Consider the following 25453-nt stretch of genomic DNA (forward strand, 5'->3'; position numbering starts at 1 on the left):
GCATATACACACATTAATTTAGTACATTAGAATGAATATTTCATAGACCATGCACTCTGCTGATTCTTTTTGCAAATTTAGTATAGCTGTGGCTATTTTAAAATTTAAATTAATAATGTAATAAACCCAGTTAAGGTATGAAATATCTCAAATAACTTCCTTTTGTAATTTATACACATTAATTATTTCTTTTAATGGGATTCCAATATACGCGACTCAGTTATTAACACCCTAAACCCATATACTTAGTGCCTCATTAAAATACCAAATCCAAAATAATAGAAAAAGTTGTTTTCACTCCGTTGAACATTAATGATAATTACATGGTTAATGCATCAGTACAGGAGGTAAAATAAAGGGGAAACTTATTGTTTAATATTAGATACTATCATGACAAAGGCAAAGAACCAAAACAATGGTGTTCTCACATTTGACCGGGCGTGGTGACCACTAGGCGTTAAAAAGTGCTACCTGTAACTCATTTCAAAATTACATACAAGGTTTTAATTGTTATTTAAACATCCTCGACATTTTCGTTGAAGTCGTTAAAGTAACATTGTATGGGAACAGATATAAAGTGTTCTAGACTATTGCTAGACTGTTAAGTTGCTATTAACCTTGTTTAATTTACGGGTAATTTCCATGTTTCATAAAAGGTTTCTTGTTATTTTAATAATAAAATTATTTATTGTAGTAACTTTTGGAATGCTTGCCTGATTTGTTATTTAAATTATTAAACGAATATGCTTGTATGGCAATGTATGTGTTTTTGTTTACAGGGTGTGTATATGTAACTTTAATATTTTAAATTGGATAATAATAATGGTTTTATTAATTACTGGTTTCCAAATTTCGGTTACATAATTTTTGTACATGTAAAAAAAAGTTAAAGAGCATAAACAGAAAATAAAATATTTAAACTATAATGCTGTAATAAAGGCATTTGACAAAGTGAGTTATGAAATATTCTGAAAGGTGTACAAAAAAAAGTCGATATTTTTACTGATTATTTTTATTGGCTAGTCTAGTTAATTGGAATATTTATACCATTATTTGTTTTGTGAATTTAATTGAGAACAATTTTGGATTTTGAATGAGTCTTTGAGGGACATTAAGAGTGATGATATCTAACAATTCAGAACAATTAAATACATTGTTAACAATGTAGTATAAAGTGGAAGTACTACACGACAATTTTTCAAAGAATTTAGATTTAAGATATTTTCCATATAATTGTAATCAATGTCTAAGGAGTTTGCTTTGAATTTTGTCCAATAAAGAGCTCTAAAACATTAAATGTCATTAAAATCCTTTAAAGTTCGTTAATAAAACCCAATAGCTTCATAGCTTTACTCCTAATAGAATTTATATGGTAATCAAACCTAAGACCACTACCAATATATACACCCGATTTTTAATTTAATTACCTTTACCCAAGATATTTTTATTAATGCAATAGTCAAATAGATAATTATATTTCTTTTTGGAAACTCTCAAAATTTTAATTTTTTCTACATTTAAAGTCAATCCGATGGCCGAACTCCATTCAGAAAATATATCTAAATCATTGCAATTTTAAGCAATCATCAAATTCATTAATATTTATCAAAGGTTTTAAATTATCCAATTATCCGCGTACAGAAGACATTCACAGTATTTTTTTTGTTAGTTCATTAATCAATAAATTAAACAATAAAATAGCTAAATGAGGTCCCCGTGGAACACTACAGTCGACCGAACTTTGGAGGGCGTTTTTTCTCTATAGAATTTTTGTTAAAAAAAAAGGAGCAAAGTGCCATGAACTCCAAATGACTGAAATTTATTAATAAGAAGATTGTGTTGAACCCTGTCAAATGTCTTTGAAAAATCTGTGTAAGTCATCAATTTTTTGCCGGTTTTTCAAAGCACCAGACAAGAATTCAACATATAACAACAAGTTGATACTAGTAGAGCCACCGTTAATAAAACCATGTTGAGCACTTGATAGAGCATTATAGAAAATAGGTGAGATTTTCATTGAAATTGGGTTATCTACAATTTTGTTACTATGGACATTTTTGAAATTGGATGGTGATTTTGAATATCATGCTTATCACCATTTTTAAAGACAGATGTTACAAATGACAGTTTCCGAAAGTCAGGATAGGTTCCTACAAGAATTTAATGAAAGTTTAAATAACACAGTAGATAAAACACATTGACGATTTAAAAAAAAGAATACAGGTAGGCTATTGAGACCTAGTTCCAAATTTGAATTAAAAACATCAGTCATAGTAATATCACAGTTGTTAAGACCGATTTTGCTCTCAATATCAAAGTTAGGAATGTTACAATTTAGCTTCACATCTGCAATGTGTGCTTAGCATCAAATTTCAATCAATATTAGCAAGATAGAAATTAATTAATTTAAAATTATAGTATTCATATTCACTAGAATCTATATAAGGAACTTCAATTTAATTAAGTGAAAAATTAAGGTAGTTGAGATTATTTCAAAAATGCTAGAAAAATTAAAAAATCCTTAGCACAAATTTCTTTCCTGTATGATTAACATTGGTCTTGATCTTGTTAGCGTAACGGTCGTTTTTAAGGCTGAATGCCAACATAATGTAATTCATTGCGGTGTTTTCATTGGTAAATGTGGTAAAGGTAAAATATCCGTTTTAGTTTTTATCTTACATATTATGTTAATTTTCCTACACCTTAGTTTCAACTTATTATTAAAACGCAATGCCGCCTCTTAATATTAATATTTTTTATTATAATTATTCCGTGACCTGACCTCTAGTAATATTTTCAATGAGCATGAAGCGGTTATTATAAATATACAGCAATTAAATCCCCTATGATTTTTCTACGATGACTAATACCGACTAATTGAGAAAGAGTTGACCACTTACGAGCTTTTAGTAGTGTTTATTTATCTCCGTTCGTTTGTTTTTAAATACTTCTCCTGATAAAACGTCAATTAGGTATGCCATTATGTTTTATTTATGTTTAGATATTCTGCTAAAAAGATTATGTGGTCTGGGCCTAAAATTCCATTTAAATTACCTCCCATGGTTTCGATACGTTGGTTCTTTTATTATTGTTGCCTAGGTGGTGTTTAATGGTATGAATGATACCTTCTTAGAGCACATATTTTGTGGTTGTCTTTCATAAAAAAACAGGATTTTATTTAAAAATGTCACTGCTTCATTTTAGTGGTTTTATTTATTATAGTGTGCCCAAAAGTAACATATTTTTAGCTTTTATTTAATAAGTAGTTATAGTTCGGTTTACTGGTTTGAAGTAAGATGCACTGGTGGGAAAAGGATGGTATTAAACAGTTGTACTAAAACTAAATTTTTTATGTGTTTCTGTTTTTTCTTCCTTGTAGAATGTTCGCTTATTAGCTGGCTTTAATTGGAATTTTTTGTTTGAATCTGTTAATTTTATGATGTGAGCTATTTTCTTTGTAAAGCAAGAGACGATCGTCCCACCATGAGTTATGGATATTTAACATTCCTTTCGGAATTATATGATATAACTGGTTTTTATAATTTATTTAACATATTGGCAATCTAGACTGCCTAGTAGATTCTCTATTTTTATTGTCACGCAAGTGTAAATCTATTTAAAGACTGATTTAGAATGGGAATTTGCATTTTTCAGAAGTCATGAAATTATGACTTGGTTTATTAATGGACTTTAGAAACTCCTTTTTATCTAGTTTACACATCAAAATCTAAAACTTTCAAAGCTTCTAAAAATGTATGTGTGTTTGACAAACAAAGGTTCTTAAAATGTTAACAATATACAAATTATTTGATAGACAAAACCATGGTTAAATAGCAATTGGCTTTTAACCGTTAAGAAGTAGATCAAACCCAAGCTGCCTGTACGTCGAAATTGCGAGTTAAAAGGTATTGGTTTCATTTGTTGGCCGAGAGCCATCGATTTAGGATCGGCTTTTAGAAAAAAAGTTCTTTGATCTCGAAGTTGAGCTGCCTTTAGTATTTACAGTCGATTAAAACAGCTGTTTAATCCGTCCTTTTTTTTGTACCCGCCAGCGCTCTTTCGAAAATGCAGCTAACAGCAAATGTTTTTTCTAATGACAGGACTCGCTGCCGAAACCGAAACAACAACAATACAACCGCCGAACGTAGTACTAAACAGTATACAGGGTCTTCTGCGGAAGATAATTACGAAATCACTGATGAAATTATTGAAAAAGTTGATGAAATTGACGTTGATAAAGATGAACAGCCCCAAACTGAGCTCAATGAAGTTCGAATCAATCATGACGCTAATAATATCTGTTTGAAAGAAAGCGTCAAAGCCACGCCCGTTTAAATCTATGATTCTAGAATTCTAATTTAATTTTCCAAAATTATTTCATATTAATAAATGTTCTTTCTTCTATCTATTGGGCTCTGTTAAAAAAAAAAGAATATAGCACAGTGTTCTAAAATACATATAAAACATATTAAGATGAAAACGAAAAGACTGACAAAATGAATTTATATATTTTCGGTATGATATATTTTTGATTTATACAAAAAAACCTATAGAATATCCTGCATATTATTTAGACTATAGTTTTGGTGAGGAAAACACCGTGTTTAAGTTCATGGGTACGTACTACATACACAGCACAAGTGACAATTTTGTTTTTTTGTTTGTTTCCAATATTTCGACTTAGCTTAGATTTTTTTACTAGTATAGTATTATATGCCACATGAATATATAAAACAGGCACACAAAACACAGGATGATGTTATAATGTTAATTTTTGTATTAATTAGTTTTGCAAAACTCACCGCATTTACATGGATACACACATTTTGTCAGCTTGGCACTAACTAGTCAAGTCAAACTTTTTTTAGAAATTCCTTTTTTATTTGAAAAATTGGAGCTTTGCTTCTGTACATATCTTTTCGTTTTCATTGCTCATGAATATACACGGTGGGCTGTTCAATCTTTATCTGTATAAAAAAAATAGCTACATATTATTTAAAATCGCGTATATACCACCCTGTATATTGGTATAGAATTACGCTTCTAAGAGTTATTATCAAATTTCATAATAGGTTTGTTGTTTCTCGTCGGTCGGTTATTACTCATTATTTAGTTGAGAACAGTTGGTAAGCACTAGGTTTTAGCTTTAGTAAAAGAAATTTGATAATAACTTTGGACACACTATATCATACACGACACGATGACTCATTTATTTCATACTGCGAGGAAATATTTTATATCATTTATTAAAATGGAGCATTTTTTTGTTTTAATTTTACCACTGCCTTGTTGGAGCTTAAACCTAATATCTATTAAAACATTTAATATTTAGGAGGGACATAAGGGTGAATGGGTGAGGCAAATATCTCTTAATTAAATTGCCCAAAGCTTGGTTTTATTAAAGGAAATATATACCGTGCAGTCAGAATGAAAGGAACAAATTCATTTAAAATTCAGGTATTTTTTTTGTGCATGTTGACAGAGTATAGTGTCCCTCAATTAGGTTTTATGGTGAAAATATAGGTAGCGGGATTAGGGACAACAAATCAAACCTCAAGTTTTTAATTGGCCGACCTGTCGACGATATATATTTTTCGTCTTTATCAAGGCTAATATAAAAAATTTAGAGGTTTTCGTAAAACTTAACTTAACAGCCTCCATTATACAGATAACAACGACCAGGAACATTAATACCATTAACGCAAAATAAGAAACATCAATAAAAATTGTATATACGTATATAACAATCTGCGATCTTTTTTTTTTTTTTTTTAAACAGAAATTATTAAATACTGAAAGTATTTTTTTAATTTTTTTAAATACATCGATTAGTATTGTCACTTGCGCGTTATTTGCAATAAAAATTTTCTATACAGGGTACCTCAAGTAGAAACTATGGCGTCAACATTAATTTTTTTAAATGCTTTTTAACGGCTTGTATATCATAACATTGTACAATTTTACAATATATTCTAAATACTTTTTGTAAGGCATACTACATGCCTAAAGTCAGCGGTTTGTCAAATTTGATGTAATAGACTAATAAAACATACGACATTAAAAAAATAAAATTTTTCCCATTACAGTGCAACTTATGTTCAATTTGTTGTCCATTTACTTCAGGGCTATTTTGAAGTCGGTAAATAATTTCCAATTGCACATTTTCAATCACTTGCGGATCTATTAGTCTAATTTCTTGTCGAATTCTTTGCCTCATCAACATTATTTGGTCTATTCATATAAACCTTGGACTTCAAATAGCCCCATAAGAAAAAATCAAATAGGGTTAGATCCGGTGATCTTGGTGGCCATTTAATCGGTCCTCTTCGTCCAATCTATCTGTTAGGAAAAGTAGCTTCAAGAAAATGTCGAACAGCGATGGCAACGTGAGGAGATACCTCTTGTGGGTCAGGGAATAAAACAAATAAAGCAGGAATAAGTTCAAACTGTATAAAGTTCAAGTTTACAGATTTAAGCCCAATTTCTATGAAAATGTTTATTAATAGTAAAACACCATACCCCTCTATTTTTAATATCACCCCTGCTAATTAAAGAATAAGCTTTCTAAGGAATCTAAAAAAAATTCTGATTTCAAAAAAAATGTTTTTACTTGAGACACCTTGTACAACATACTTGAAATATCCTGACAACAAATTAAACATTATTTGCAATAAATCTAGAATATATGTTTTTTATGATTTAATTTCATATGATAGTTTGTTACATCATATTTGACAAATCATTAACTTTAGGCATATGGTTTGCTATACAAAATTCAAAAAAAATATCCAAAAAATACCTGAATATAAAATGAATTTGTTCCTTTTATCGTGAATAGCAAATTTTGTCATTCAAAAAAAAATGAAATTTTCATAATAACATTAGTTTTAAGGCAATCATGTCGTATTCAAAGCTTAATTGGATGGTAAATTCATTAATATTTATTTATTAAGCGTAAAAACATTTTTATCTTTATGATGCCCTAGGAAAGTGGTATCATCTGCAAACCAATCTACTTGACTATGTTATCCTAGACAAAAATATGGGCGTCGTTTTTAACAACCATTTTGGTACTAATTACTACCACTGGACATTAGGTAAAATTAAGCAGATCTGTATGCTTCAAAAAGATTGTCCTAATACCAGTATGAAATAAAAGCCTGCACTCAAAAATAGCCGTGATGCTATTATTAAACCACCTTTAAATATATAGCGAGCACGTAAACACTCCCCCTGCATCTTTCTAAAATTGGATCATCTGATGTTCAGATGACAGCTCTTAGGCTAGTTTGAACTATCACTTTTATGTCAAAAGCTACACAAAAAAGAGAAAGGGGGGATTTTTATGATCGTTTAAGAGCAATTGATAGTCTAATAGTTTCTAATAAGAAAATCCACGCTTGTGCTTAGTTTTTTCTTTTTTTCATGAATCTTTTTATTGTGAAAACTCGCCCCGTGCACCGCATCGCGTGCAGACTCACGTATTTGAACAGCTTTTAGAGTGAATACGTCGTTTTCCGACATCAAATGCCATTTTGCTAATTAATTGCATTATGATTATGAGGTATTGTTTTGAAATATCGTTTTTAACGGTAATGGGTGTATGGAAACGGCGGCCGGGAATGCAGTTTTGCTAATGGGTTTTGATTGTTTAGGCATGCGCGGTAATTTGATTTCATATTGGTATTATTGAGGTGCTCACGCGGAATTAGTAACAGTTTAAAAAGTTCTCTGAAGTAATCGGGATTAATTGATTTGTTCCTTTAATTATTTTTTTTTCGAAGTATGTTTAAGTTTATGTGGGCTCAGACAGAGAAGGCTAGGTAAACTTATTTTATTGTGATCACAACTCGTTAACCATTCATTTCATAGACCAGTCTTATAAGATAAACTTCAAAACCTTTTAACGCACACCAATCAGCCGTATGCATTTGTTTCCGAAAAACGACCTTTCTAAGCACTTAGGTAGAAAACAAAGAAACATTAAGCTCTTTAAAAAAAACTAAAGCCAAACCTGATTCATTTTTAGAAGGAAGCGTATGAGGAGGTTACAAGGTCAGCCTCCCTCATTCTTCATGGACTACGAGCAATGCACACCGGCCCCTTTGGATTGGAACGAACGCCCCCCTCCGCGTCCACTACTCGCCATTGAAAACGGTCCAGGGGGTCCAGAGAATCTTAATCCTGGTCTTGATGCTTTAGTGGATGAAAGGATGATCACTGATTACAGTGGCCCTGTAGATGTCTCCATGTTTCCACAGCACGTGCAGAGATTACACGCCGATGGAGACATTGGGTTTAGTAAGGAGTATGACGCCATCCAGAATGATCCCAGTAATGAGGGCAATAGCTGTGAACTATCTCAGCAGCCCGAGAATAAAATGAAAAATCGGTATCTGAATATTATTGCATGTAAGTATAATAAAAAAATTGATTGCTGTTTCCGCTCTTAGAGTTTAATATAAGTTTTCTGGGTTTAGTTGAACGTAATCAACACCTTAAATAGGGTGACCGATTTCGTCCAAAATGTTTTTTAGATTTAAATTTATTTTCAAATTGAATACTGAAATTCTGTGTTTATGTCATGTTTCAAAATTATCAGCAAATTCAAGCTTAAGGCAGAAAATAAATGAAAATATTTTCACATAACATAAGCATAGTCAAGGTATAAGAAATTTACTTATAATTATACTTACGTAGCAAATACTATAGAATAGATAAGCTTTTGTCACTTAATACACAAAGTTGCTTAGATCAGAGTAACTAATTGAAGACCTCAGCGGAAGAAGGGGAGATGCCTAAAAAGCCAGTTTTGAGATCAATGGGTTTTAAAGACTCAATAAAATCCTGCAATTATACTTTTATGTTTTGAAAAAAATATCATCAATCAATCACCTTTTTGCAAAAATATAAACTAAACGAGAAACATTAAGAGAAATGTACGGAAAAAAACTAAAAGAAAATGCTTCTTTCTTCCACACTAGGAATCGTTTAACATCTTAAATAATTCTAATTAAAACCCGTTTAAATTCCACTCACCGTCATTTTCAATTTCTCCTTCACTTCTCCATATATCCAGTTCTTCCATATATCTTTTTTCTTTATTGAAAGGCTCTTAAAGGCTTCATTTGTTGCATTTTTTATGAACATCTTGTTGGAATCCTTAAAACAAAATTTAAAATGGCTAATCTGACTCAATTTTAATTTTTCCTTGTCATTTAAAACACCTTTTTTACGATCTGATTGTGTAGGTCGCTACAATAATAAGATATATTTGTGCTTTATAATATTTACTAAAAAAGGATTTGTTCTTTTTACTTTTTTAACAGCTTGATACCAGTCATTTTTACCATAAACTTGTCTCATTTTTTATACTTCTCTATGAGAGCAGAATCCTTATCGCAAGGAAGGTCACAGTGGCAAACAACCAAAAATCGATGCTTAACTGATTTAAATTACCCATCAGCATATTGTTTTGTTACTACAGTTTCTATCTGTGTATACAATAAGTTTTTTGTTTCCTTTAATCTAGTAATTTATCGCTGCTAGTTTTGGCAACATTTTCTGGCCACATATATATATCCTATACCTGTCATACAATCATGAATGCCTAGACTATAGACTGTTTTTCTTAAATAAATGGCTGGTGCGACTGTCAAATTTGGTACAGGTAAATCTTGTGAGACAAATAAAAAAATTATGAATCTGTTAATTTTTGGGTTTTCAATTTCCAAGGTTCCACTGCATAGGCTCCGCTTTTCTTTGATGTAACTCTAATTTTGTTTTATTTTTATTAATTTCTGTTGTATTTGCAGCAGGATCTTCAATTTTTCTATTTTACATGTGTCACCCCTTGGGAGTTTTGTACAAAATATGTGTCTATATCTGTCTTTTGACACAAATAGCAAATCGGTTTCTTTACACCAGTCAAGATAGTAATCTTTATAGAGTTTCCATATACTTACATCGTGATCTATAAACACTTTCCCTGTATTATTCTTCCTACTATAGTGACTTATTTTGGAATATCATTTATGATCTATTATAGATTGTATTTGATTAATTTTTGTGAGTTTTTCGTTTAACTTTTTGAGGTGCTATTAAGCCAAAATTTATTTTTTGTGAAGTAACTCGATTATCTTTTTACTACTTTGAAGCCCATGAGCAGACAAGAATTTGGTTTTGCACAGCTTTATATTTTTACCATTTACTTTGACAAAATATTGCATTGAAAAATTTCTGAAAGAAATGTGCTATTTTTTATTTATTGTAATCACCTAAATCCCAAAATAGTTTTAACATATCCAATTTTTTTCCTCCTAGCTACTTTGGCACTTTTTTTTACAATTAGATGGTATTTCTGTTTGCTACTTGATTTGATTCCTTTATGATTTTTGTAATTATGACCTAAACTCACTCTTCTTATTTTAGTTTTTTCTTATTTCCTTCATTCTGTATAAAATCAGCATCCTCCCACTTATTATGCAAATTATCCGTAAAATTGTAAATATTATAAACACCAATCATCTGAATGCATTAAATAATCATAATCACTATAAAAAGTATAGTAAGGATTTGCCATAGTCATAGTTATTAATTCAATTACCTAGAAAAATCTACATACAGCGTTCCTTTTCACCGAAATGTACCGTATCCCGTTCTTCCTCCGAGGTCTTCAATTTGGTTATTAAACTATAAGAGAGATTGAAGTCTTGTAGCTCTAAAAACCCAATAGTTTCGTTTCTTTTAGCAGATGATATTCACGAATGCACGCTGCAAATGTGCGTGCGTAAGTTATTTCTTTTTACGTAACGTGTCCCCCCACTAACCTTTAGATTCCTTTTGTGTATATCTGACGGCATGTGGCTTTGTAACCTCAACTGATATTGTTAATAATATATATGATATAATTAATATGTTTGAGGGTACGAAACTGTCTCGGATACAGAATGTGACAGACAATATATTAATGGTGTCAGACCTATTGTTCCCCTTTCCTCTATTAAATGTTACTTGAATTCTGTCTATCTCTCTTATTTTAATTTACCTTTGAACACTATTTTGAGCTAAAGCATTTTTGGTTATTTTTGTTTTTATATGTGCGTAACTGTGGCGCATGTTTCACGTAACTTTTACTATATCAGTTTTTTTACTACCGTTTCAATAACCTTTGCATATAGTAAAAGTTATTTTCTCATTTAGTTTTTAATTTACACATTGCATGTTTTTTTTTCATTGATTTGAATCATCTCCACATCATTGTTACTAAAATGGCCTCGGCTTTGTAGATGATCACTCGAGAGTCCAACTACTACCGCTACCATCACAAAAAAGTCCTGCGTATATAAACGCAAATTATATTGATGGGTTTATGGTGAATCGAGCTTATATAGGTACGCAAGGTCCTTTGCCCTCAACGTTCGATTGCTTTTGGCGCATGATCTGGGAGCAAAGAGTCAGTATTATTGTTATGATCACCAATTTGGTGGAAAGGGGACGGGTAAGAAAACGTTTAGACGAATTTATATAAGTTTATATAATTTATTGTATGTTTTACAGCGAAAGTGCGACATGTACTGGCCTAAAGACACTGAAACATATGGCTTTATCAATGTGAAGCTGGTGGCGGAAGACGTGTTAGCCACATATACTGTAAGGACTATGGTGATTAAACATTTGAAAGTCAGCACTCCTGAAAATGTTAAGAAGGCAAAGGATCCATCTATTTTGGAAAAGACTGTGTATCAATATCATTATACCAATTGGCCAGATCATGGTACCCCTGATCACCCTTTACCGGTAATTAGTTTTGTAAAGAAGTCCGCAGCTGCTAATCCTCCTAATAGTGGACCTATTGTTGTTCACTGCAGGTAAGACAAATAAAAAATCTCTAAAGTAAAATCTATTTTATTGGTAATTACTTATTTTGTTGGGAATTACGTCAGTATTTCAGTAAATATCAATTTAAAAGATACTATCTCATACGATCAATTATAGAAAAGAAAAAGAAAAAAAATTGACTTTTTTTTTAATCTCTTTTCTTTTTGTGAAAAGTACTATCAGGGACGTTTATAACAATTTCTTTATATTTCCAGCGCTGGTGTTGGTAGAACCGGTACCTATATTGTGCTGGACGCAATGTTAAAACAAATCGCAAAAAGGCAAGAAGTGAATATTTTTGGATTCCTGAAGCACATCCGTGCACAACGTAACTTCTTGGTGCAAACTGAAGAGCAGTACATCTTCATTCATGATGCTCTAGTGGAAGCTATTGAGGCGGGCGAAAGTGAAATCCCTACCGAGAAATTCTCTCGGTACGTTGATATTATCCAGAATCCAGAAAAGGCCGATGTAAATGAGTCTGAATGGCGGCCATTGGTCAAACAATTTGAGGTAAAATTCATTTTTCCAACAGCATTCTCTTACATTGTTGTTTGTTACTTATTTTGCAGCAAGTGATCAAATTCAAACCCCGTGACTTTAATCTGGTGTCGGCGAACAAACCTGTGAATGCTGAGAAGAACAGATGTACGGTTTTGGTGCCCGTTGAAAATGCTAGGGTCCATTTGACACCCCGACCCGGTGAAGATGGTTCGGACTATATCAATGCCAGCTGGATCGCTGGATTTCACTGTCTAAGGGAGTTTATTATCACTCAGCATCCCATTGATCGAGAAGATTTCTGGAAAATGTGCTGGGACCATGCTGTCCAACTTATTGTCATGATAAGTATTGTTGATGATGAGCAGTTTGAGGTATTCTGGCCTGAAGGTAAGAGCCAATAAAACAGAGTGTAAGTATGATTAAGCAATATAACATTATATGATAAGTACTTGTTGGGTGAACTAATTGATAAGGCATAATTTTCTATGACTTTGTTGGTAAATACCATAGATGTAAAGCTGTAAAGAGGAGGAATGTGGTGGAAAACCGCCGTGCACATGGTTTAATGAATCATTTGAGGCAAATGCGTGAAACCGTACGTTTCTTAAGTTCTTTATATGTTAATACTAGACATGCGTAACCAGGTGAGAACTTATAGAAAGAGATATAGGAATGAAATTATAGCTGCGAAAAAACAAGGCAGAATATACAGAAAGCCGATAACAGAACAAAGGCAGCTAGGCAGATTGTAAGCCAACAAAGAAGAGGTGGTTTATCCAAGCATTTTCAAAAGTTCATACCAATTTTTAAAAAGAGAAGTAGAAACGATTTAAATAACCATCGTCCAACATCTTTAATTTCAACCATATCAAAATAGTTCTAAAAAAGCAACTTTATACCTACTTTGAAGAAAATAAAATCCTTAGTAATTAAAATAGTTTTCAATTTGGATTTAGAGAAAAACAATCTACTACAAAGACAATTTTGGAGTTTCTGGGGTATGTGGTTGAAGATATAAAATGGGATCCCTCATTAGTGGAATGTTTTGTGACCTTTCAAAGGCCTTTGACTGCATATCCCATGAGATCTTTCTAAGCATGCTCAAACACTATGACTTCTGTCACTTCTTAAAACCTACCTCATTAGGAGAATTCAAAAAACTTATTTTGTTGTAATCTTATCTGAAGAATGCCAAATATGAACCTTACTTAAAAAATGCCTTTTTCATTGCGCAATGTAATATTGAGGGTTCAGATGTGGTGAGGTACCGGAGCATCTTTCTAATAAAGATCAAATACTTATCAAGCTAGTTAAGCATTTAAACTGAGTTGCAGGTGGACCGTCAAAATATGTTTATCTCCTCAAAAACTTGAAAAGAACATTTAGTGGACATGTTTTGTTAATGGTTCACCATGCTTTAATATAGTCTAACTACAACTATGATCTTTGGACGATAGTGAATGGAGTTGTGTACCTCAGGCTAAGAAAATTGTAAAAGTTGCAAAGAGGTTTCAGGGATGATGTCAGAGATTCTTGTAAAAGCCCTTAATCTCCTTGTTCTGCCAATATGTTAAATTTTTGAATGTCTAATATACAGGGTGTTGCATAATTAGTGGGACAAACTTGAAGGGGTTGTGGAGGGCCTCAAAATAAGCAAGTTTGTGCAATAAACCCCTATCTGAAAATCATTAGATTTTGAGATACAAAGTGATAAAATTAAAAAAAAAAATCTAATTTTTTACGATAGATTTGACATCCCTGTAGATATTTTTCTGAAAATTAGTAGGTAATTTCTATGCATCTAGTACTATTTTTTAATACATAATTTAGTTTTTTTTATTTTACCAGTGGCGTCCATGCAGGCTAGAACTTAGTGAATTTTTAAAAAAAAAAAATGGTACACCACTGTTTTTGCTTTGAATAAATTTTTTTTTTCAAGTCCTTATTAAATTTAAAGTAAATTTCATCTCTTGGCTTTGTTTTCTCCGATGGACCGTTTTCTCATAAAAAATAAAATCCATTGTTCTAAATTTATTTTTCGCTAAAATTTAAATTTTTAGTTTCATCCGTTTAATAATATTTACGGTATTTATTCTAAGGAAAAAAAATTACTTGCTTTTAATGTGGGATTCGGTACCAGAAAGTTAATTTTTGCCATGTTAATGTTAAAAATAAGACTTTTTCTTAAAATTTTTTTACCCTGTATCCCAAAATCTCTCAAATCATTTTCCGATAGGGGTTTATAGCGCAAACTTGCTTATTTTGAGGCCTTCTACAACCCCTCCAAGTTTGGTACACTAATTATGAAACACCCTGTATGCAAACAATAATCTAGATAAATAAAACCAAAAGGCAGAAGTTCATAACCATAACACACGACAAGTAAGTCTCCTAGAGACTCAATTCCTGAGACCCAATAATAAACCCCATATCTCAACTACAAATTATGATTTAATAACTTCCAAATAAACTTAACTCTTAAACGAAAAACATTTTGATTTTTGTAAAAAAAACTCCTAGCTGACAGGGCTTTTTATAGTTTTGATTAGTATTAACACGTAGAATGTTGAAAGCTCGAGGATAGTTTATATACTGTGGTCTCCTAGACTGTACCATTTTATTGACGATTGAGAACGAAAACGAATTTTTGAAAGCATGAATAAACTTTATTTTTAGGAGACGAAGTAATCGGCAATGACTTGTACAATTGCCGCCAAGTTATGGTAAACCGAAACGGTCCGTTTGTTACTAGAGAATTCGTGCTAAGATCCGTTCAGGATGATTATGAGATCAAAACGCGTTTCGTACAGAGCTACAATTGGCCACACCAAGGGGTGCCTAGTATAAAGAATATGTATGACCTTCCCAGTTTCGCTATAGGAATGCAAGATCTCACTCAGGGGCCTGTATGTGTTGTTGATAGGTAAGTATTATTAAGAAAAAAAATGTATGGAATTCTACGAGCAGAAATCAGCTTAATAAAACGGATCGTTATTTAAAATGGCTTATGTTTATCAGATTTGGCGGTACGGAAGCTGCAACATTGTGCGCCCTAATGACCCTCAAAAGGCAGTTGGCTTACGAACAAAAGGTAGACGTTTACATGTACGCAAAACTCTACCACAATAAAAGACCAGGCATCTGGCTTACTCTTGAGGATTATTTGAAACTGTTTCTCTGCGTCCAGTCGCTCATTTCAAACGACAAACGTCTTGAAGAAATGTCTCCGAATCTCGGTGCCAAGGCCAATGGTAACATAGCAAGAATTCATTCGACAGTGGTAAAAATGCCTTCTTCAGCTTCGAACAACTCTGGCAGATTGTCATGCTGCGGTGAACCCAAACCAGGTTGTTCTAAGTCTCCTTCAGTAGCTGCTATACAGTTTGTACAGCCCGACGGAGCAGTCCCGTCCACGTCTAAAGGTGTCGCAAGCGAATTGGTTCCAGAAGTAAAAAGCATCGAGCCGCCAAGGTCTGCACCTGAAGGTAGGGAAAATGCTGGAGATACTAATTAAATTGATACCACGTTTATGTTGTTTCGTCTGCGCTATGCCGGAGTAATATAATTGTTTTTTTTTTGTTTTGGTTCTTTGAGCAGTGGTTGTATGTGTAATATTTTAATCTACTAAAAGGTTCACGCTTTTTTCCAGGTGGAATATTTGTTCCCAAATCAATTTTGAAAAAACCTATGCGATTTGAAGAGATGCGTTTTTAACAACTTTACCATTTAAGCTCCCTTGTAAATCAAGACACTAATTCCTGATCACTGTATTTGTTTTTTTCCTATGGCCGTTGATTTTAGTTTTATTTGAGGGCAGCGGTACATTCGCTCTTGAGGGTGCTGGCAAACTTTCGTTACAATGCTACAATAGACCCCAATTTGTCTTTTAACTGATTTCAACAGAGACAGGGTGTCAGAGTTCTTTTATAAATAACAATAATATAAAATGCGAGAAAAGATTTGTACAACGTGTATATATTAATAATACACGTTCGTTAATAAGTAATATATACATGTTGTACAAATCTTCTCGCATTTTATTAAATCTACGTGTCACTCTTGCAAGTTAAAATTAAAATATGTATACTTTTGTAAATTCAATAACTTACTAAAATTATTATTATTATTGCCCTCAGTTAATGCTAAATAGGTCGTGATTAAGCCCATTCTTACCATCCCCATATATAACCTTTAGTATAAGATCAGGTAAATTGAAAGATTCCTCAAATATACCAAACCACACAGTGTTTTCCTTTACAAAATAGTATTAAAACATATATTACTTCGAGCTGTGTTTGAAATTAGTACATTTTCATGTTTTAACTAATAATTAACAACGAAATTCTAAGGTTACCAAGTAGTTACTAATTTAGGAAACATCGAATATTGTCGATAATAAAATTGTTTTGTGAAAGTTTTAGGTTCCTATTTAAGTGGAGAGTTCCTTGCTTATTCTTAAGGTTAGGGATGTTTGAAACATGAAATTGTACAACGCAATATACTTGCCTGTAAATATTGAAACGCGCTCGTTTGTAAACACTTAGGATCCCTGTATATATTATGAAAAATGCCATATTACACTAGCTTAGCGACCATTAGGGTTACTTCTAATTTTATTATAGGAAACGTTCTTATGATTACTAGAAATACCTATCACTTTCTAGTCAATGCACAAATTTCCATAAAGTAATTTTTTTAGAAAATTGTGATTACAAATTTAAAGCAGTAAAAGTCTGGTAATGGCATATATTAATATGACAATGTCAATAAGGAAAAATTGACACTTCAAATTATTTAAAATATATGACATTATCCTTTTTTGAATTCTTTTTTGTATTTAATAAGGATTTCAGTTTTTACATATTAAAATAAATTAGCGCGCCAAACTTCATATCCGAACTGCTGTATAATATAATAATTAGAAGGTGGTACAAGCTATCATGTATATTTGCTTGTATATATAGTTCATACCGTAAAGAATTGCTGTGAAGATGTACAGAAATATCTGTATAATAATTAGATCCCGTATAAGTTGAAAATCAAGTAGACTTATATGTTTAATTTCCCTGCTAGTTCCCCGTAGATCAGATACATTGTGTTTGTCATAATGTATCTCTTAGTTAAAAAAAAAGAAAACAAAGAAAAAAATGGTGCTCTATTTAACGTAGGAATCATCAATTACGAGGCAACCTTTTTTTTTATCATTGCAAAGACCCTAGGTTTATAAAATCATATTTTCATTACAGTATTGATACATAATAAAGCTTAATAATATAAACATTTTATACTAGGGATTCTTCCTTCAAACATAACTTTCTATTGTTCAAATGGCCGAATAATGACAACATAATAGTATACAATGTAATCTTAAGCTGTAAATAATAGGATTCAGGTTTACAGACGGGCGCAAACTCTCAAAATACTTTGCTATTTGTACCTAGATTTAACGATGATCAATAGTGATCAATCTGACCAACCATATTAACAATTTAATCTCTCCTTAACAGTATCTAGCACTTTTTTCATAGATTTACTGTGGTAATCTTCTTTGTTGAACTGAACTTAAAGACTATAAGCGAAAGACTTATATATATATATATGCTGTTTTAACTTCTCTGTCTTGTGTGTTTTTGTTCCTAAAATACTGTATTTTCCTTTGCTTTTATTGTTTTGCAGTGTCGTCTATTAGTGTTTGTACACGCGTGGCCTACTAAAGTGTTTTTTTCTTTAATACTATTTTAATTATGGCAATTTTGTTTTTTCAGCGGTACCGCTGTTAGGACCCGTCGAGAATTATTAGTTTGTTTTGTTTTTCGAAAAGCACTTTAAAATTTACATTCCTTGCTATTTTAAAAGATACATTGTAAAAGACTCTTTCAGGCGGCTTGTAAAAATCTTTAATCAGTTTAATAATCGCTTTAATGACAGTATTTTTAATAGGAGGTACCATTCTCAGTCTTTTTTAAAATGATATCTTTTGGTGCTATTTTATTATGAAAGTGTCTTTTACATTACTATTTTAATTACCTATTTGATTCCTAAGAATAATTGCATTTATCAAGGTACAATTTTATTTATTGTGTCAAAAGTTAGAGATTAGTTATGAGCGATTCTGTTGTATCAACAGATGTTAGTTACTTTAGGTTAGTATGTATATTTTACTAAGCATTTAAAAATAAGAAGGATAAGATGTCTTTATATAGAAAAATAAGGGCTGCAACTAGAAAATTCAAATTTTAAATCTAACGGAACACAATGCTAACTTTTATTTCATAATTCCAATACAAGTTATAAGATGATATTGATGTATCTGACCACAATGCGGTTTGTTTACGCTGCCAGACTTAAATATTGTACCGAGTTTCCTAAGGCAGAACATCGAATATAGCTCAAAATCCGTTAATCTGACAAAAATTGATATAACACATATTAACTACATTGAACAAAATGTTTCAGTGTCAGTTGGTTTCCTAATCTTAAAAGATTAAAACTTGCTATAATGGATGTGTTTCAATTTTAGCACAGTATATGTAGTAGAATGTTGAATTTTAGCATTATATCTAAATGTAATCAATTCAGTGTGTTCTTTTGGATCTTGTTTTACAATGACAGATTATTTATTGGAATGCACTAAAAACAATAGAAGAATCAACATTTTCAGAATTGTAAATAATTGTAAAGTATTTAATTGTGCGCAATTTAACTTCTGCCGTTAGCATGTAAAGCACACAGTATGCAAAAATATCTGCGATTAAATTATCTATTATGTTCTATTATTTTTAAGTGCAACTATATAAATTAGTATCAAAAGCTGTAGTTGAAAGACATGAACCATATTATGCACATCACAATTATTCTGTTCCTCACATATGCCATTATCGATAATCGATGTTTCATATACCATAATCGATGTTTCATAGTTTTATATAAATTTCTGTGCCAATAACTATATATTAATGAATTTCCTAAGTGATGAAACAGGTTGGATTTAAATATTGTAAATATTTTAACAGATATGCCTAACTTGAACAGCATACAGTTAGAATTATTTCAAATTTTAATTTTTTCTATAAATTATCATGATGCCATGTTAAATAAATGTAGGAAATGCTTGAAATTTACACAATCAGTTTTAACGTGGTAGCTGCTAAGTAACTTATATATATAAAATGCTTAAATGTAATTTTTAGAGAATACATAAAATGAACTGGAGCATTACGGCACGTTGTGATGTTAAAGAGAAAAGAATTGAATATGCTGTAAAGATAGTTTGTAAGTTAAGTTTAAGGCTCGAGTTCATTTTCTGTTTAAGGAGGATATTTTAACCAGTCTGTCTAGTATTAGAGTTTTAAAAATTAATCGTATTGATGTATTCTAGATTCTTCTAAATAAGATATTTATTTGTGTAATGTTTTAACTGATTAGGATTTTTTATATTACATGTAGAATTTCGGACCAATGTTTTTAGTTTTTCGCTCACCTATTTGCCTCTTGGGGGTACTTAGTAGTTGGATCACTTTGGAAAAAAACGATCACAAATTGAAATGCTCTAAAACTAAACTAACCGCCATGGAAATAATCTTTTTTTGGATCTGTTAAAGTCCAGGGCATGGGTTACAGGGTATATTTTTTTAAAGATTTATCTATAGAAATACGTAATACGCCACCAGCGAACAAAACAGAAAAGTTCTCTCCGTCCATGAAATGTAAACTAAGTACCCCAAGTGGTGATAACACATTCCGTTTTTGTTGTCTCTTCTGTTGACATGTTATCTGATCTATAACCTTTTTAATGATTTTTCTCACAATTTTATTCTGTTTTTTTTTTAACTTGTGTATTTTATTTGTATTGTAAACGTGATTATTTCTCATTATAATAAGTTGTAAACAGATTTAAGAGTTTGAAACAATATATAAATGTATGTGAAAACTAATTGTAATAATATGAATATATTAAAAATAGAAATAGATGTGTTTTATTCCTTACCCATGACTGTGGCTTTCAAAGTGAGTTCCCCAAAAGCTCCAATTTGGAACCTCTGCTGTTTCTAAATTGACTATAAATAACTTGTTAAGTTCTATAGGTAGTTCAAAGACCTTATGTTTTGCAGATGATTTTGAAATCTAGATAGAAATAAGTTCAGTTGAGGATTGTAATAGTTTAGAAAGAGTTGTAAGCTGGTATACTTCGAATCATTTAAGTTTTAAGCGTTGCTCTGTCTTTAACTCTTAATAAAAATGTAGTCAATTATACTTACAGTATTCATGGTGAAAGACTTGGGTGTCAGTAAATTGGCATTTACAGATTACATTATTGAGTTGGTGAATAAGGCATATAAAAAAATGGGATTTATTGTCAGATCCACTAAGGAGTGTTCTCTATTATTGTTTAAGAGTCTGGTGTTGCCGGTGCTAAAATATGGTCTCCACAATATGAACTAAACTCCTGAAATATATCTTTTTCAAAAAGCATCGTTATTATCCGAATCAAGGCTATAATCACCTATTATTATTATTGCAAAATTTAATAGGCTTTCTTAGAAAATCATCAAGATTCGTACTGTATGTAAATACATACAAGATTTTAATTTTAGATGAAATGAATTCTCCAGAAATACTTTCAATGATTCCGTGTCAATACTGGTAGCACTAGACAAAGAAAGACTTAACTTGGATTTTCCTAGGACGAACATTTTTACCACACCACCAATCTATAACATTTTTAATATCTATGCTAGTGACTTAGACTAAGATTTAATCAGCTCAGATAGACTCACAAAACCTGTAAGTGTCAGCGTTCAGATGCAAGTTCTGAAGGCATAGTTTGCATTATTTATATTTTCTTTGCTAGATAATTGGGTCGTTTTGGTCGGCTGTGTATAATATTAGTTATCACAATCGCATTGGTCTTTTCACTGTTGATGCGTTATAAATCAATAAAAAGTGCTCATAACGTAATAACTCGTATGAGTTCGTTCCTTACTCCTCGGTCCTAACATTGTACTGCATTTACTGTGACTGTGTGCCTTGTTCACAAAAAGTTTAAAGAGGACTGTTTTATTCAGCCATATAACACAAGACAGATTTTTTTGGTATCTTTACCTACACTGTGGTCTGATCGAGTGAAAAACTCCATAATTTATAGCGAAAAAAAATACTTTTTAATCATCTCCCCATCTAATTAAGAAAACACCACGGTACAAGGAAATTTTGAAAAACATTAAAGAAACTATTATTACTGATTGCATATTATTTCTTGAATGAATATTTTAACAACTCTCAATTATCTTATAGGTTTGAATGCATTTATGATGCTATTTTTTTAAATTTTGTTGGAATGTTTTTTATCTTATTTGATTAAATCTTTATATGTCCTACATTAGTTTAAATTAAGTTTAGCCTGTATCATTTTTTATGCAACTTAAAAGTAAAAGAATGTATTTTGTATATTGACCCACTTAGAAATTAAGATTTAAGGCTTTGTATACAACATTACTTTGTTAGTTACAAATCAAGCCACTTTTTGACTTTCACTTCTCATATCCGTATTGATTCAATGGCATATTCACTAACTTAAAGACTTTAAAGATATGATTATATGTTCAGTACACCCACTCATACTCTCTAGCACATGGCCCATTGTTAGAAAAACCTCTAGTCCAAGAGCAAAAGTTATCAAAGGTTTATTATGTGGAAAAACCATTTCAAAACAAAAATATTTTGCTATTAAAACTTTTATTACAACAATACAATTCTATTGTCCATAATTCACAATAACTTTGGAAACAAGCGAAAGATCAATGAAAAAAATAGCTAACAATACAATGGAGAAAAAATTACTAGCATGTTGACTAGTTATGATTGCCAAACCAAATATACAGAATAATGCAATTAATTGAAAAGATCACTGAGAAACTACCAATGTAAAATAAGTAATTCTCAAAATAAATGACTCAAAAATTGACTAGACCTTGTTGAGTGGATTTTCAGGAGATTTCTGCCACTCCTTGAATATCATTTGCTTTAGTTGAGACAAGCGTAGACTAGGATACTCCATCTTCAGTTCTTGCAATCTGCGTTCTTCATAAGCAGTGTAGGCAGCCTTCATTCTCTTTTCAGGATGTTTGTCAATGTCAGTAGATGCACCACTAAAAAATATATACCCCAACAATGAGCCTAACTTGATTGTAATGTAACTTACTCTAAGATCTGGATAGCCTCATCAATAGTTCTTGCTTCCTCACCATCAATACTCAGTCGATTTATATTTTCGACTAGAGGAGTATCAAGATGAGTTTCTACAACCTTCTCTTCTTTTTTCTTTGGCTGTTCCTCTTTTTTAGCTTGGATTTGGGCTCTTGTAACCTTGGCCGAGGGAGCAGGCTTGCTTGTGGTCTTGATGGACCCCATTTCTTTTTCTAGCAACGCTTTTGCTTCTGCTTTACGTTGCAGCTGCTCTTGTTTCTTACGCTCATCTAACTCCTATGCATATATAACGAGCAGTTTTCTGTTTAATAAATTAGGGCTTATATACTTACCTTTTTTTGTTGTTTCTTCAGTAATTGCTTATCATCATCTTTCCATTTGGCCTCTTCCAAATCCCGTTCTTTCTTTGCGTTCACTTCATCTTTCGCAGCCTTTTTTCTTTCTCTAGCTGCGACTGCCTTAGTATTTTCAGTAGCGAACTTTTTGGGCATTTTAATAGCAGAATTTCCAAGTTTTATTTAATTTCTTGTTTGGTAAATCTAATAAGAATATTTATTTTTATTTGCAAATTTTAGGTTAATATTTAGACAATTATATGACAACCGAATGTTGCCAATAAGACGTAGTCTACACGCAGCCGTTAATGCGCATTAGCGACATGCCAATTAAGACAGTTTTAACGTTCCTAATTCGCATTATTTTAAAACGTTTTAAATATGTGGATGATCTCGCTGTAATGCGCATTAAAGTTCCGTGTATACGGGAGATGATTTAAAGTCGCATTAATTTTCAGTGCTACCAACTAACAAAAATTTGAAAACCGAAACAGCGAGAAAAAATTTGCACTTGGATTTTTTTGTTGTGTGCTTTATAGCGTTTTCGCAAAATTTAAAGTATTATATTCTTTTATTAGCAACATTCTCAACCTAAGTGATTTATCAATAAATTATTTAGGTTGGCAATAAAATTCAGCTGGTTAACGTCAACATTAAAACCTCTTCTGAAAACCATTGAGTAAACACATGCCAAAGAGTTCTTGCTCTAATTCGCGTTAGCCGCTAATTCTCATTATTGTCAGATGTAAACTTAGTAATAATATACTCGATAATGCGGCAAAATGATTTGGCAAAAAATTCACATCTAACCTTAAAATAACCCTATTTATTTTTTAAATTTTTTTTTTTTTTCACTTATTTAAATCGATTTAAGCTAAACGGGTTTACAATCGCTAAAGCGGTTTACGGATGTTTATGCATGCGAATTATGTTAAACCGATTTCCACTAACCCACTTTAATGTGCTCGTTATTACTAAATTTACACGCGACATTAATGCGAATTAGGGGCTAATGCGAATTACAGCAAAAACGGTTTGGAAAGTGTCTATACAAGGGTTTAAGGAAGAGGTTTTAAAGTTGACGTTAATCAGCTGATTTTTATTGCCAACCTAAATAATTTATTGATAAATTAGTTAAGTTGAGGAGATTGAGTAAAAATATATTTATTAAAAGAATATAATTCCTTAAATTTTGTGAAATTGCTATAAGGCACACCACAACAAAATGAAAGTGAAATTTTTTCGTCCTGTCTCGGTTTTCAATTTTTTGTTAGTTGACAACACTGAAAATTAATGAGAATTATTTGGTGCTTCTGCCGTATACACGGAACCTTAATGCGCATTACAGGGAGATCATCCATATATTTAAAACGTTTTAAAATAATGCGGATTAGGAACGCTAAAACGGTTTACACATTTATCTTAATTCGTATTTCGCTAATGCGCATTAACAGTTGTGTGTAAACATGGTAATATTATGGTATATTACTAAGTTTATACGATTTATTGTTTTGGTTGTGGTTTACATCATAGATTGATACTTCTTAGATAGGAAACTCCCATAAGAGCCAGTAGAACACTGAACGCCGATTGACAGTACTAACCGGAAGTGAAAATGAGTTTGTGGCGTCATAATAGCGGGTAATTTAAAATTTGATTATGGCGCCAAATTTGAATTTCGCTCTATTACACCGTGCGCTTAAAATTGGTAGAAAATGTGTGGGATTTTTCGGAAATTATAGTAGGCAGATTAAAAAAGGGTTAAATCGGGAGTTTTTTGAGAAATTAAATAATAAATATTCACAAAATTTATTACTATATTATACCAAAAATTCACAAGTTATACAATAAAAATTAACGGTTGTACACGCTTGTTAAAACATTAAATAAAATATAAAAAGTTTTCCAAATTCCATAATGTATAAACTTATAACCTAATTTAATTAGGAACTTTGTTGTACGAAGAACAAGTTTTGTAAGTTAATATTTATTCAGGGTGTTACAATAGTAAATGTATAAAGGTCCATAAAAATGTAATAAAATCCCCTAGAAATTACTGCATACCTAATTCACCAGTAATGGTGCTTAGTAAATATCATAAATTAAATAACTGTAGCAATGAGAGACAACAAGTAAATAAGATTATAGCAGCAGAAACAAAAAAAATCAGAAATGTATTATAAAGAGATTATAGAAAATAATTCACAATCTATACAATCAAATATAATAGTTATAATTTAATGAGAAACTTTGTTGTATGAAGAGGAAAATTTGCAAAATATAATTATACAGGGTGAAGCAAAAGGTTATAGTAAATGAACTTTATAGTGAAAAACTCACTTTGACCATATATCAAAAAAAAAATATTATAGAAGCAAGGCATAAACATAAAGCAGGCCTGGGTTCCGGGGCATGAAGTAGCTGATACCCTGGCAAACATTGGAAGAGATGTAAGAGAAATTTTACCATTACTCAAGCAAAAACAATGGATCAAATAAGACATAATGTAGGGGACGCCATCAGAACTC

The 25453-nt window shown here is 31.5% G+C and overlaps 2 protein-coding genes across 2 annotated transcripts in view; one reads left to right on the forward strand and one right to left on the reverse strand.

The window, feature by feature from the left end:
- The window catches only part of LOC126748168 (tyrosine-protein phosphatase 99A-like), a 286407-nt gene extending 266057 nt beyond the window's left edge, over positions 1 to 20350 (forward strand). The window contains exons 12-21 of the mRNA XM_050457205.1: positions 4101 to 4329; positions 7795 to 7823; positions 8030 to 8412; positions 11289 to 11500; positions 11560 to 11870; positions 12096 to 12393; positions 12453 to 12771; positions 15061 to 15307; positions 15403 to 15869; positions 16034 to 20350. Coding sequence (XP_050313162.1) covers positions 4101 to 4329; positions 7795 to 7823; positions 8030 to 8412; positions 11289 to 11500; positions 11560 to 11870; positions 12096 to 12393; positions 12453 to 12771; positions 15061 to 15307; positions 15403 to 15869; positions 16034 to 16098 — 2560 coding nt within the window. The 3' untranslated portion in view covers positions 16099 to 20350. The remainder of the gene's footprint in view (positions 1 to 4100; positions 4330 to 7794; positions 7824 to 8029; positions 8413 to 11288; positions 11501 to 11559; positions 11871 to 12095; positions 12394 to 12452; positions 12772 to 15060; positions 15308 to 15402; positions 15870 to 16033) is intronic.
- Positions 20351 to 22102: 1752 nt separating this feature from the next.
- LOC126748634 (coiled-coil domain-containing protein 124) lies at positions 22103 to 23201 on the reverse strand. Its single transcript, XM_050457990.1, has 3 exons — positions 22923 to 23201; positions 22586 to 22866; positions 22103 to 22532 (listed from the first exon to the last, which is right to left on the reverse strand). Exons 1-3 carry the CDS (start codon positions 23079 to 23081, stop codon positions 22349 to 22351), a joined length of 624 nt encoding a protein of 207 aa, XP_050313947.1. The 5' UTR covers positions 23082 to 23201; the 3' UTR covers positions 22103 to 22348.
- Between the last annotated feature and the right edge of the window lie 2252 nt (positions 23202 to 25453).

The sequence above is a fragment of the Anthonomus grandis genome, chromosome 22, assembly GCF_022605725.1.
Source record: "Anthonomus grandis grandis chromosome 22, icAntGran1.3, whole genome shotgun sequence".
Classification (NCBI taxonomy): Eukaryota; Metazoa; Arthropoda; class Insecta; order Coleoptera; family Curculionidae; genus Anthonomus; species Anthonomus grandis.

Bases quoted from the DNA above. Each gene is read 5' to 3' on its own strand.
- LOC126748634 (XM_050457990.1), bottom strand. From the start codon at position 23,081: ATGCCCAAAAAGTTCGCTACTGAAAATACTAAGGCAGTCGCAGCTAGA. The intron at 22,867-22,922 runs GTAAGTATATAA...ATATATGCATAG, and splicing joins TGAAGAAACAACAAAAAAAG to GAGTTAGATGAGCGTAAGAA. The intron at 22,533-22,585 runs GTAAGTTACATT...TATATTTTTTAG, and splicing joins GAGGCTATCCAGATCTTAGA to TGGTGCATCTACTGACATTG.